Source organism: Alligator sinensis, unplaced genomic scaffold, assembly GCF_000455745.1.
Source record: "Alligator sinensis unplaced genomic scaffold, ASM45574v1 scaffold707_1, whole genome shotgun sequence".
In the NCBI taxonomy this organism is placed as follows: domain Eukaryota; kingdom Metazoa; phylum Chordata; order Crocodylia; family Alligatoridae; genus Alligator; species Alligator sinensis.
Window position 1 is genome coordinate 102,739 of NW_005842065.1, and position 13,874 is coordinate 116,612.

General features: G+C 45.0%; 1 protein-coding gene across 1 annotated transcript in view; it reads left to right on the forward strand.

The window, feature by feature from the left end:
* The window catches only part of LOC102370795 (C-type lectin domain family 4 member M-like), a 19,930-nt gene that overhangs the window by 2,434 nt on the left and 3,622 nt on the right, over window positions 1–13,874 (forward strand). Inside the window, exons 5-13 of the mRNA XM_006023468.3 lie at window positions 11–100; window positions 2,222–2,272; window positions 2,683–2,772; window positions 3,607–3,657; window positions 4,062–4,151; window positions 5,498–5,548; window positions 6,159–6,248; window positions 8,882–9,007; window positions 10,737–10,888. Of these exons, the coding sequence (XP_006023530.1) occupies window positions 11–100; window positions 2,222–2,272; window positions 2,683–2,772; window positions 3,607–3,657; window positions 4,062–4,151; window positions 5,498–5,548; window positions 6,159–6,248; window positions 8,882–9,007; window positions 10,737–10,888 (791 nt within the window). The remainder of the gene's footprint in view (window positions 1–10; window positions 101–2,221; window positions 2,273–2,682; window positions 2,773–3,606; window positions 3,658–4,061; window positions 4,152–5,497; window positions 5,549–6,158; window positions 6,249–8,881; window positions 9,008–10,736; window positions 10,889–13,874) is intronic.

The following is a 13,874-nucleotide window of genomic DNA, read 5'->3' on the forward strand; positions in this document are numbered from 1 at the left end:
CCACCTGCAGTGTCTGAGGAGCTGGCTGAAACAAAGACGAGGTTTACAAAGATCCAAACAGATTCCAGGAAAAATCTATCAGATCTCCATGACTCTGTAGGTAAGAGAGGTCCTACTGCTTTTTAACAGACCCTAAAGTTGACTGACTTACTGATGGATCCTGACTACATTGTTACTAGGGCTGTGTGAAATTTTGGCAGCCATTTCATTTCAGAGGTGTTTCAGGCCATTTCGGCGCCTGAAACACCAAATCTGAATTGAAACAGAAGGCTCCAAAACAGTTCCAAAACGAATCGGAAGGCTCCAAAATGTTTTGGAAATGTTTCCGAGAATTTTGGAGTTTCGGAGCCGGGCTTGCAGGGAAACGAAAGCTAAGAAGCGGGAGGGGAAAGGACTGCTTTGATATTCACATCTAGCCCCCGGTTCAATTCCCCAGCTCTCTGATCATTTCCCCAGCCCTCCCTTGGGGGCCATAGGCCCCCAATCTGTGCGCAGGGTTTCAGCAGGCTGCTGCTGCAGGCCGGGGCCAGTGGCAGCCGCTTGGCGCAGCCCACGCTGAGCTCCAGGAAGACTGCAGCACTGCTGCTGGCCCCAGCCTGCAGCGGCAGCCTGCTGAAACCTGGCATGCAGATCCAGGGCCATGCTGGGGGAATGATCAGAGAGCTGGTGAATCGAACCGGGAGCTGAGGAATCCCTGCTGCGCAACCTAGCTCCGTTGGGAGCAGAGATCCACACCAGGGTCGCCTCCCTGCCACTGCCCAACCTGTGCAACCCCAGATTTCTGCTCCCTGTGGAGCCAGGTCATGCAGTAGGGACCAGCACTGTCCTGCTGTGCAACCTGGCTCCGCAGGGATTCGGAGATTCAACCGCTGAATTAGGCTGAATCTTTGCCGAATCGAACCAGCAACCGAAGCTTCGCTCAGTCCTACTAACTGTTACCGCTCAAAGATGAGACATTGTGCAGAGTTCTTTAAAAATACTGGCATGGGGGTAGAAACACACAAAACCAAAATGATCACAGGAACAGCTTCAGTTGGAGGGGGAACTAGAAAGGAAAGATCTCTTCAGCTTAGAAAGGACATAAGTGACAGGGAATATGATAGCAGCCTGAAAAATCATAAAAGGTATAGACAAGAAAAACTATTTGCTATCTTTGTTGTATGTATAACACAGGAACTAGGCATCACCTAATGAATTCATCCAGTTGTTTAAAACAAAACAAAAGCAAGTTATTTTTTTAACACAATGCACAATTAACATGCTGCTGTCATTGTTACAGGACACTGAAGCAGCCAAAAGTATAGCTGTGTTCATAAGAGAGATCAGACAATTTATGGAGAAAGGATCCGTCAGGGGCTATTAAGCACAACAGTTAGGATTGTAACCTCCTTGTGGCGACTGGAAGAGTATGAGGAGATGGATCACTCTCCCTTATTTTTTGGTACTCTTTCTCTGTCTCACAATGATTCTCAAGCAGGATGGCATGGCACCCTAGGGTGCTTTGAGATCCTCTCAAGGCTGCCACGAGGTGCTAGCACTCTTCGGTGTGCAAACATGATTCACAAGATCAATCCAGAATTTTCACACAGGAATTCAGAGTGTTGGAGACAGTCTGATCTGCTGTGGTCTTTCTGAGTTCTTTGCAACATAGGAATTGCTCTAATATTTTTCTTAGTAAAAAAAAAAAAAAAAGAAAAAAAGAGAGTGATAGCTCAGAGGTTGCCTTGAGTCTACAATGGTTAAGAACCACTTCTCTAAATCATCCAATACTTGCAACAGTTGGACATAGGTTACTCAGCAACTGGACCTTTGGCCTGACCCATTCTGGAAATTATTGCAAGTTTTTATCTTGCCCAGGAATAAGAATTGGTGAATTCCTACTAGTCCAGGCAATTGTTTGCATAGCTGGTCCCAGAGAGCACAGACTTGAGATCTTCTAGATTTCAGAAGAAAGTACAGGACTGAAATTTAGGAGGCACATCTCAGTTAGTGTCTGAGCAGAAAATTAGCATAGTAGGATACCATTCCTAGTTGGGCACCTCAATAATACAAAGCAGGTAACACCAACAAACACCACCACCACTTCGTAAAAAGTTGCCATTACTCCCCAAGTTTCACACCCCGCAGCACAAAAGAGTGTAACCCAGCGAACTCTATGAGCAGTCGTAAGGGTTGGGGGGCTGTTGAAAATGCAATCTTCATCCTCTTATGTCCCTTTTAGATTCCAAGCTGTCCACAGAACTCCAGACAATCGACAATCAACTTGTTAATGGTACGTTCTTCACTTGTCTCTCAAGAGATCTGGTAGGGAGCAGAGCCTATAATATTGCTAACAGCGATATCCAAAATGATGACTCAGACCACTGGGATTTTTAAGAAATAAACGTTAGGTTCATTTTACTCCTTTCCACATTTCTGTTCCCTTGCCATTACACTTGGGATGTACTTTAATGCTGCAACTAGGAGGGCAAGAAATCTAATGTTTTCATGGAACATGAACTTCTCTCCTATTCAGACAAAGTCAGGAACTGAAGCTGAAAGAAATGCAACATATATAATAATGCGATTTGTGATAATATAGTATGGATTGGCAGCCATGCAGGCTTTGTGACCTGAGTTGAAGAAATCCCTTCTTGACAGATCAAACACAGCACAATGCTCTTTTTTCCCTGTCATTTGCAGTGACTGAGGAGCTGAGTAATACAAAGCTGAGGCTTAGGAAGATCCAAGAAGATTCCAAGCAAGATTTATCTGATCTCCGGGATGTAATAGGTGAGAGCTTTCCTAGTTCTGTTTTAATAGAACCTAAGTAGATATTATTCCCAGAATTCCTATTGCTGCTCCTAAAAGAAACAAAAAATCTAGGTAACACTGTAGAGCATTTAAATAAAAAAATAAAACCTGGCAACAAGAGCAGTGTTATTCAACAAGACAAATAACATCAGTAGGAAATGAATTTAAACCAAACAGAAAATACCAGTGTGCATTATACAAATCTAGGGGACACCCAACCTTTTGAATTATCTGTGATCTGCACAGAGTATTGCTTCTTTCCTATTTAGATCATAAATTGCATGAGGCAGGGGCTGTCTCTCATTAAGTGCCATTTGGCACAATGAGGGCCCATCTCGCTTTGTGTCTGTGCAGAGGACAGTGCAAAAGGATACCAGTCATAGCTGGGGACTGGGCAGAACCAAGTAGATGTGGCCCTGATCTCAATTAGGTCCTCTGGGCACTACATGAATATGAAATAGTAATTGCAACAAAGTTGATGACCTTACAGAAAGGTTCTGCCACATGTTCAAATTAAACTGGAGAGAAACCAGCCATAAAGTTGTTACACATTTTCAAGCACTAACTCTGTAGCTGGTTGTCTCTTCTTATAGCTGAATGGACATTCTTATGGTGTGATAATTACTTTTCATGTGTGGCTGGTCTAAATTTATTGCATGATTGACCAGTTAATTGTGTGAAATATGTAATGTGTAGCAAGGACCTAAGACTCACAGCTTTGAACAAAAGACTGATCCAGTGAAGAACAGTTACAAGGACTGGTGGGAGCTGTTCAAAATAGAATTCCCTCTGCCCTTCCATTTCCTTTTTTAGATTCCAAGATGGCAAAAGAACTCAAGACAATCAACAATCAGCTTTTCAATGGTATGTTCTTTACTTGTCTCTCAAGAGATCTGGGGATAAGCTGAGCCTACAATATTGTTGATAACAATGTTCAAAATCATGACTCAGGCCAGCATGGCTTAAGAAATAAGCACGAGATTTATTTTATTCTTTCCTGTGTTTCTGAGAACTTAGCATCTCACTCATGCCACAGTTTAACCTTTCTGCAGCCAGTAGAGATAGAAATTTACCTATTTAATGTAGGCTGATTTTCTCCCCTAAGTTATAAAAAGCCAAGAACAGAGGCTTTACAACTCACACCAACTATCCCAACACCTGTGATAAAATAAAAGGGAATGATAATGTAGGCCCTGGGACCTTGGGTAGGGAAATCTCCTCTTTCCAGTACAGAACACAACACAGTACTCTCTTTCCCGTCGTTTTAGTGTCTGAAGAACTGAGTGAGACACACCCACGGCTTATGAGGGTAGAAGCAGATGCTAAGAAAAATCTATCTGATCTCTGGAACTCCATAGGTAAGAGATGTCTTATTGCCTTCTTATATATCCTAAGCAGATCTAATTACTGATAGGCCCTGAACATGCTGTTACTACTCGAGAAACATTTGAAACATTACATGGAATGGGATTTAAAATATTGGAACTGGGGAAATCACCACTCAAAACAGCAAAAAAAAAAAAAAAATCATGATGAAAGGAATTGAAAACAAAACATAAAATATCATTATGCACTATATAAATTCAGGATGCACTCAGCTTTTCAAGACTGTTGGTAGATCTCACCACTCTATCCCAAGAAGGAGATAACAGAATTAGGAAAATTACCAAGAGGGGAGGAACTGAGATGATCATAGGGTAAGGAACAGTTTTGGTAGGAGGAGGAACCGAAAAGGACAGATCTCTTCAGTCTGGCAAAAAAAAAAAAAAGAAAACTGAGGCAGGCTGCGATAGCAGCCTATAAAATCATAAATGGTGTGGGTAAGGTGAACTGTTTTCACTATGTCTTGCAACACAAGAACTGGGGACCAGGCAATGAACCCATCAGGCAGCATGTTGAAGACACAAAATAAAGACTTTATTTATTTATTTATTTTTACACAATGCACAATTAACATGCCACTGTCATTGCTGTAGGACATCGATGAGGTTAAAAGTATAACCAAGTTAAAAAAAAAAGATTAAACTTATGGAGGAGAGCTCCATCAGGGTCTATTAAATGCAACAGTTAGGGATGTGACCTCCTCATGGTGACTGGGAACATATGGAAGGGGATGGATCACTCTACATTGTTTCTAACACCCTTTCTCTAAAACATCCATTACTTGTTACTGTTTGACAAAGGACACTGGACTACTGGGCTACTCCATTCCTTTGGCCTGGAAATTTTTACGAGTTTCTATCTTGCCCAGGACAGTGTACTGGTGGATTTCCACTAGCTCAATAGATGGGCTTTGTGTTGCCGGCCCCAGAGAGCACAGAATTCACATTTTTGAGATCTCCTAAAGGATGGGCACTTAGATCTATGTCTTTATGTGTCTGCATAGCATTTGGCACAACTAGAATCCATCATGGTGCCTGTGAAAAAACAACACAGTAGGATGCCAGTCCTACTTGGGGTCTGAGTTTTGGCCAATACCAAGCTTAGAGACTTCCCAAACTCATCTGGGTCTCTAAGCACTATAATTATATAAAGCATTAATAGTAGTAGTAGTAATAATAATAAAATAATTAAAACCTTACAAAAGGCTGACATTGTTCCATATGTTCCACACTCCCCCAAATACAAAGCTATGATCCAGTATACTCTAAGTACAGGTGTTTTTGTTAAAAACATAACCTTCTCTCTCTCTCTTCCCTTTTAGATTCCACCATGTCCAAAAAATTCCAAACAATCGAGAGTCAAATTCACACCAGTAAGTTTGTCTCTCTCAGGTGGTCTCGGGATAGGTAGGGCCTACAATACTGTTAAATACAATATACAAAATCACAACACAGATCAGTCAGATTCTTAAGAAATAAGTGTTAGAATCATTTTATTCATTTCCATATTTTTGAGCCCTTGGCATGTCACTTGGGATATGCTTTAAACTTTTTGCTGCAATAAGAAAAGCTAAAAATTTACCTTTTTAATAAAACCTGAATTTATCTCCGAATCATTGCAAGCCAGGTACTGAAATGGGAAGAAATATATCACTTCATCTTTTTCCGGTGACCATTCATTCTGTTCTTCTGTGTCTGTCTCTCTCCCAAAGACTTGAGAAAGGGGACTATGATACCCAAAAGCTTGTCTATGTCTATCCCAACCATACAGTTGGTCCAATAAGATATACATCACCCACAAGAATTCTTGCATATTTCCTGGACCATCACAGCAACAGCATTATTTCAACACTATCATCAAATATCATGCAATTTGTGATTGAGCAGCAGGGAAAACTATGTAGGCCCTGTGCCCTGGGATGGGGATTTCTCTTCTTGAAATATCAACACAATGTAATGCTCTCTTTCCCCCGGTATCTGCAGTATCTAAGGAGCTGGCTGACACCAAGCAGAAGGTTATGATAATCCAAGCAGATTCCTGGAAGAATTTATTAGCTCACCTAGGCAAGACAGGTGAGAGAAGACTTTTCCATACAATGCCACAATTTCTCTTACATCCTTTCAGAGATAATTCAGAGTATGATCTTTCAGGACTAGGTTGAACTGCAGATAGAGTATGACAATAGCAAAGAGTCAGAGCAGGGACTTTTAGCCTGATAATCCCAACAGTGGAATCCTGCTCCAACAAGACCTTCAGGATACTGAATCTTTCCCTGCAGCTGCAGAGGTCTCTTAGACCCAATAAAGGTACATGTGTGTGTAATTACTAGTGATTATGCATTACAAAGCTGACATTGGGCTTATCTCTAGAGAAAGTCAGTCAGTCAAAGGCCAAATTAGACCTCTAGCTAAAATTTTAGCAGTCCTTGCTTGTAGCTCTGGAGGGTATCAGTTCAACCTCAATTGTACTGGTTAAGATGGCAGCAGACAAGGAATGTCCCGGTTACTACATGTGATGACATCTATGCTTGGGTGCTTGGCTGAATTTTAATAAGTGCCTATGCATAGGTGTTTGACTCTCAAGAGGTGCTGAAAGCTCACCATACCAGAGGAACTCTACATTAGCTGTTACCACACAGAAAAGAGATCCGGGAGTCATTGTGGACAGGTCCCTAAAAACACCCACTCAGGGCTCAGTAGCTGTCAGATGAGGCAAAAAAATGTTAGGGATTATTAAGAATGGAATTGTAAAGAAAACTGAAAGTATCATGATGCCTCTTTATAAATGTATGGTGTATCCACTACGGGTGTGCGAAGTGGGCCCTATTCGATTCAGATTTGGCCCAAACCAGGGACAGCGATTCAATTTGTTGATTCGGATCACTGTCCCCGATTTGATTCGTCTGAATCCGAATCTGAAGATTCGATGCTGATTCAGAGAATCAGCAATTTAGACGTAGACACAGCTTTAAAAGTTTGTTCTACATACCTTGAGGTACCAGCACGGCTCGCGATTGCTGCGATGCTGGGGCGCGTGGAGCATCCACAGGAGTGCGGGGGGCCCTCCACATGTTTGGTGGCAGAAGTAGTTCCAGTCCGCTTCTGGGTCCAACGGGAAGCGTGCCAGGGCCCTCCCCCCTGTGCCCCCCAGCTCAGCGATCAGCCGCAGAGGGACCCTGGGTGCCCCCCCCCCAGACCCAGGAGGCACCAGTTGCTGAGCTGGAGGAGTGCGGGGGGGTTCCCCAGCACGCTCCCTGGTGGACCCGGAAGTGGATCGGAAGTGCTTCTGGTCCACTTCTGTGTCTGCTGCCGAGGGCAGCTCCTGTGGGATGCTCCATGCGCCCCAGCATCGCAGCTTTCACGAGCCCCTGCTACCTAGAGGTATGCAGAAAAAACATTTAAAGCTGTCTCTATGTTCAAATTGCTGAATCTCTCCGAATCGATTCAAAGGATTCCGTTTTGATTTGGAGAGATTAAAGTGTCTCATGATTTGATTAGGATTTGGAGATTCAGCCACCGAATCAGGCCAAATCTCCACCAAATCAAATCAGGGACTGAAGCTTTGCACAGACCTAGTACACCTTGAATACTTGCCCAGGTCTGGTCCCCAGACCTCCAAAAGGATAGAGAAGAACTAGAGAAGGTCCAGAGAAAGGCAACAAGGTTGATGAGTGCTATGAAGGGGCTTCCATATGAGGAGAGACTACAGAGGCCAAGCTTTTCAGTTTAGAAAAGAGACAATTGAGGGCAGACATGATAAAGGTTTACAAAATACTAAATGGGAAAGAAAGCGTCAATAGGGATTTATTATTTACTATCTCTCACAATACAAGAACTAGGGGTCAACATGAAACTAGTAGGCTGTAAGTTTAAAACTACCAAAGGGAAGTTTTTTTTCACAGAGCGTGTAATTAAAGTGTGGACCTCATTGCCACCTGATCTTGTGGAAACTGAGAGTTTAGCTGGATTCACAAAGGGATTGGACATGTTCTTGGAGGAAAGGGGCATCAGTAGCTATCACAGTGGCACAGCCTCTGAATCAGAACTTCCTAGACCTCAAAAGCTGGCAGATGCAAGCGAGAGAGGAACAGTGGAAAATTCCGGTCAGACCCAGTTCACTCTCCCTTTCAGCTTCTGCTCTCTGCCCATGTGACACAGGAGACTGGGCAAGATGGAGTTTTGGTCTGACCCAAGAAATGACAATTATGTTCTTTATAACTTCCTTCAGACACTGGGGATGCACAGCCCTGTGGAGTCAAATCCCTTCAGTGCAAGTATGAACCAGACTGTGACCCTGCTTGGGCTGGCATGAATCTGGTGATTCTATAAGAAGAGAATGCCCTTATTACAGATTTGCACATCCATGGGGAAAAACGCTCTCATGGCACAGAAGCAGAGGGCCAGAAAGCTGATTGTGGGGCTAGCAGGGTGAAACTTCATCCCTGCAGGTATAGAAAGCTCAGGAAGTCAAAGACAAAAGAAGGATTTAATTAATACAGTTGTGACAGGCATCAGTTTAACAGAAGGGCATAGATGAAGCCGGACAGGGAGACAGTTGGAAGGACAGAGGGGAAGGGGACAGACAGTAATGAGGATGAGAGTGGGTCAGCTACAAAACAGAGAAGGAAGATCTTGAGCCAGTACATAATACAATATCCATCTTTTCCTCCTGGTGACATCTTTCTACCTTTTCCCTGCTCTTACAGAGATAAGGAACCTGACGCATTTTTTGGTTGAAGAAGTGGGCAAGGAGCTGGCTGAAGTAAAAAAGGACTACGAGAGATTCCAGAATTCCTTGAGCAGTGCACAGGAAGAATTAAAGAACCTCACAGGTGAGGGCTTATAGGCCAGGCCTGTGCTACCAGTAAAAGCATTAGCATCAAACACTCCAGGTCAGGCCGATTCATTTTCAGGCTCCCAATAGGCCCTACAGCTCGCTCTGCTCCTTCTGCAGTGAAGCTGACCACTGCTCCCCAACCTGAAGGCCAGTTCTTAGGCAGAGCCGTTCCTTCAAAACATATCTTAGAAATGTGGCCTGTGATCCCAGACTAGGCTGCATATTGTCTGTGGCCACCTTCATCTGTGAGCAGAGAGACATAGTTTGCTGTGTTCAGCAGTAGAAGGCAGGATAGATTTGCACCTTACAGACTAACCCAAAGTGTGTGTGTGTGTGTGTACACGTACATACATACATGTGTTTACAAACACGCATGTACACACTTACCCACTTTGGTTGGTCTGTAAGGTAGAAATCTACCCTACCTTCTACTTGACTACTATATGTAATGAGAGAGGGAGAGAGCGCACAAACTTTCATGGGCTGAAGCTCACTGGTCTGATGAAGTGAGGTCCAGCCCACGAGAGCTTTTGATAGATAAATCTACTTTGGTTAGTCTATAAAGGTGCAAATCTATCCTGTCTTCATCTATATACCCAGGGCTGGTGTTAGGATTTATAGATAAACCAAGTGTCACTAAGAAAAAAATTATATTACTAATTTCTCTTTCCAAAGGATACCAACCCGCAAGCTTCCTGCTGCCTAGGCAAAGGTGATAATATCATGTGATTTGTGTAACTACCCAAAAAGACAATCAAAGGCTGAATACTGCACCAAATTAACTGGCAATACTTTTCATCAGGAGACAAGGATGGGCAGAGGGGGTGGTAAATTCATAAACTGTTCACTGCAAATTATTTGTGCAGTCCTAATGAAAATTTCAGTAGTAAATAAGGAGTATGAGGTGCACAGATGATTTCTTACATTTCAACTTGGCTGCAACTAAGCCTGGGGATTTTGACTGGGCTGTGCCAATACTTCTGCTGGGACTTAAAGCCAGAGGTTCCTGGCTAAAGGGTCTGGCCCCTTTGCTTAGGATCAGACCAGTCCCATATTTGGGGTCAGGAAGGAATTTTACCCTATGGTCAAACTGGGGTGGGGTTTGCTTTTCTCTGCAGTGGGGGCATGGCCTCCCCCTGGGACCTCTTGTGTGTTACAACCTTTTATAGAAGCAGGATATTGATTGCTGTGGCTCCCCAGCTTTGCCTGTTGCAGGTTTGGATGTGATGTCTTGTCTTGTGTTAGGGTTGATGGTAGATTTACAAAAAGTTTGGACTATGGTTTTGTTTAATTTGGATAGGGATGATCCTGCCTCAAGCCGGGGGCTGGACTACATCAGTGTTTCTCAACCTATGGGTTGCGACCCAAAAGTGGGCCACAAGAATATACGAAAGGGTTGCGAACAAACTTAAAAAATGGGTTTTCCTTTAAAGAAGAAAAATGTAGGAAACCATGGGTTTTCCTTTGCAGGCTGGCAGAGTTCCTGAAGGGTGGCTCCTGCTGCTGCGTGTACTCCCAGCAAGCATGGCGGGAGGCGTGTGCCCCCCGATCTGCGCACAGGGTGAGGGTGGGTTGCTGCTGTGGGCTATGCCCCAGGCACCAAACTTTGGTACAAAAAAAGCTGAGAACCACTAAACTAGATGACCTCTGGGGTCCCTTCTAGCCCTACATTTCCATGATTCAGTCTCTAATGCAAATTTTTTCTCTCACCTGACTTCTACCAGAGCTCTTCTGCACAAGATGTCCAAAAGGCTGGGTGCAAGATCAGAAAATCTGTTACTTCATTTCAACATCAAGTAAAAACTGGAGAGATTCCAAGAAATTCTGCGCAGATCAGGGGGCTCACCTGGCTATCATTAACAGCAAAAGGGAAAACGTAAGTCAGATGCTCAGCTTCCTATTGTAGGTCCGACAAAGGAAGAAATTAGCTCTTATTGAAAAAAAAGGGCTCAGCTTTTTAGGATTTAGTTTCCATTTATAAGGTTGGAGTGTACACATGGCTAGTTATTGCGGAGCACCTGAGACATAGTAGAGATCCACCTTACCTTATTCTGTGCCGAGTTGCTTGTATATCCCTTACTCTGATCAAATGGAGACTGGAGTCTGGCCCAAGTTCCGTAGCAGAGGGCGCTTTTACACAGTGCAATTGATGTGCCTGAATAAACTCCATAGTAGTTTGTGCAGAAGTTTATTGCTCCCAGGTGCAACATTTACGTGTGTACCCAGGACCACAGCATATGCAGCTGGGGCAGCACAGCCCTGGCTAGCAGGGGGCCCTGAGGGTCAGCCTGCCAGCCCAGAGCTATTCTGCCCCAGCAAAATGTGCTCTGGAGAGGCTGGCTGGGACATGAGGGTGCTACAGTGCAGGGCTACACAGCAGGTAGCCTCCCTGCACTGTAGCACCCTCATGCCCCAGCCAGCCCCCGTCACTGTTTACACATGTGTTGCAGTGCAGTAAATAACTCTGCCATAGGATAGTACTTGTGTTGGCAGTACTAACCTGTGGTGGAGTTAATTAGTTTACTCTGGCCTAACAGCTCCACACATGTAGATGGTGACACCTGACTGCAGAGCTAATTAGGCAATTCCACAGTGTCTCGTGTAGATGCCCCCAGTGAGAGGTAGATAGCCATGTTAGTCAAATCTGGCAGAAGGCTTTAGGATATTAGTGAGACTTTTGGATGTCTCAGGAGGTTCATGGTGGTTTGGGAGGAACTGCAGAGTCATCTGAAAAACATTGAATGAGCTTCACCAACTGAAAACTGAATGTCCAATATGAGGGCATTCTCAAACACTAATGTCTGTCTGTCTGTCTGTCTGTCTGGTCCTTGCACCAGGGAAGGCCTCTCAGATCTCTTAGGTGAGATTTCACTCCAGGTCTCTGACCAAAACTCGGCAGCAACCAAAAATAATCCCGCCCTCAGGAAAATCCATGCCTAGCTTTAAATTGAGGCCTGAGAGAGAAGTTGGGGCAGGGCATATACGCAGGGAAGGCAGAGGTGGCTAGTTACTAGCGTGCATCTATAGTCACTCTACTGAATGCAGCAGGGATACTTTTGATAGCAATCAGTGGAACTATGATTTGAATCTGACTCTTGCACCCACTGTATATATATTTTATTCATGCAATTTATATACTGCCATTCCCCCCAGAAAAGGCTTACAGCAAAGGAAACAGAATAATTTACAAGGGCAACTAGAATAATTTAGACAAAACTCTATTCTAATAAAGGGCTTAGTCTATCTGTAACAATTTTGACCAAGTGCTCAGGCTGTTCTCCAGTGGGGAAAAGTGGCAGGGTGGGGGGGTTTGGAGGGCAGTGGGGAACTCTGTGGCCAGATGGCAGCACTGGGGCCGGTACCTGTGCTCTGGGGGCTGAGCAGCCAGGAGATGCTGTGGGGGCAAGGTAGGGGGGAGGAAGGAAGGGGCCATGGCCAGGCTGCCTGGTGCAGCAGCCTCATCCCAAGGCACGGGCTGCCACAGGCCCCCCTCCTCTTCCCTCAGCCCGCCCTGGGGCCAGACATACTCCACTGCCACCTGCATGAATCGGTGCCACCGTGCTCTGGCTCAGTCAGGATGGGGACAGCTGGGGCACCTCCGGCAGGGCTGGAGGGGCAGGGGGCTGCGGGTCGGGAGTGAAGGGCACTGGGGTGGGAGCAGGGGCTGTGGGTTGGGAGTGCAGGGGGCACTGGCAGTGCCAGGGGGCTGCAGTTCAGGAGTGAGGGGCACCGGCACGGCCCAGGGGGGCAGGGTACTGCAGTTTGGTGAGGGAGGGGCACTGGGGTCAGTGGATTGGCAGTGAGGGACAACAGAATGGGCAGGGGCAGGGCCATCCTTCGGGACCAGCCATGTAAACACTCCTTTGAAATCTGTCATTCATGATGGGCATTTGGCTAGTATAATATAAAATATTTAAAAATGTACAATAAACTAGAAAAGAATTTACAATCGTATCCTAATACCTAGGCTTAATGAAATTTGAAATGATATGGGATACAAGAAATTTTGGGAAGGTAGGTGAATCACTTCCTTGATCACCCCAGAAAGAAATCAGGAGACCTACAGCCAAGAATTTACAAGCCCTGGGAACTGACACTAGGCTATCTTTATTTCTCCTGCAACAAGCTAAAGTTGTCACAGAACAGCAGTGCAATGTATTGCATTCAGTCGCATGACTAGCAACTCTTACTCTCCACAATGCAGTAGCGCCTGTCAGCTCCAGTCAAGGCCCCATTGCTCTGGGCACTACACACGCACACATCACAAAAGGCAGTCCATCGCACAGAGTTCATAACACAGAGTTTACTTTCTATTCAGAAAGGGATCTTTGCAGTGCGCAGCTGAGATTAGGCATTTAATGTAGATCTGGTCTAAAATGGATTTTTCCTCTTTAGCAAAAATTGGAATTCTCAAATATTTAAAAGACCCCCCCGAACTCTTTCAAATCAACAAGACTGCACGTCACTGTGGGACTTGTAGCTTCAGCACATCAGGCCCCTGCTCTTCACTGAGCTGGGCTTCCTGCTCAGTTACACCTCCCATAACACGTCACAGTTGGCCTCTTTGATAGACAAGGTGCATTATGGATAGGGGTCACAAGGCTGGCTGCCGTTTTCATGGGCTCATCATGACAGGGCCCCACGCCTCTGGCTTAGGGGCCCTGGTGGCTCAGCTCTGGCCACAGATTGGTGGAGAGGGCTGTCCATCATATAGACCCTTCCCGTGCCACTGATTGGCTGAGAGAGTTGTGTTTCATAGTAGCTAGGGTCAGGAGGGACCTGAACAGATCATCTAGCCTGACCCCCTGCCCCAGGCAGGGATGAATGCTGGGTTCACAAGACCCCAGACAGGTGATCGTCCA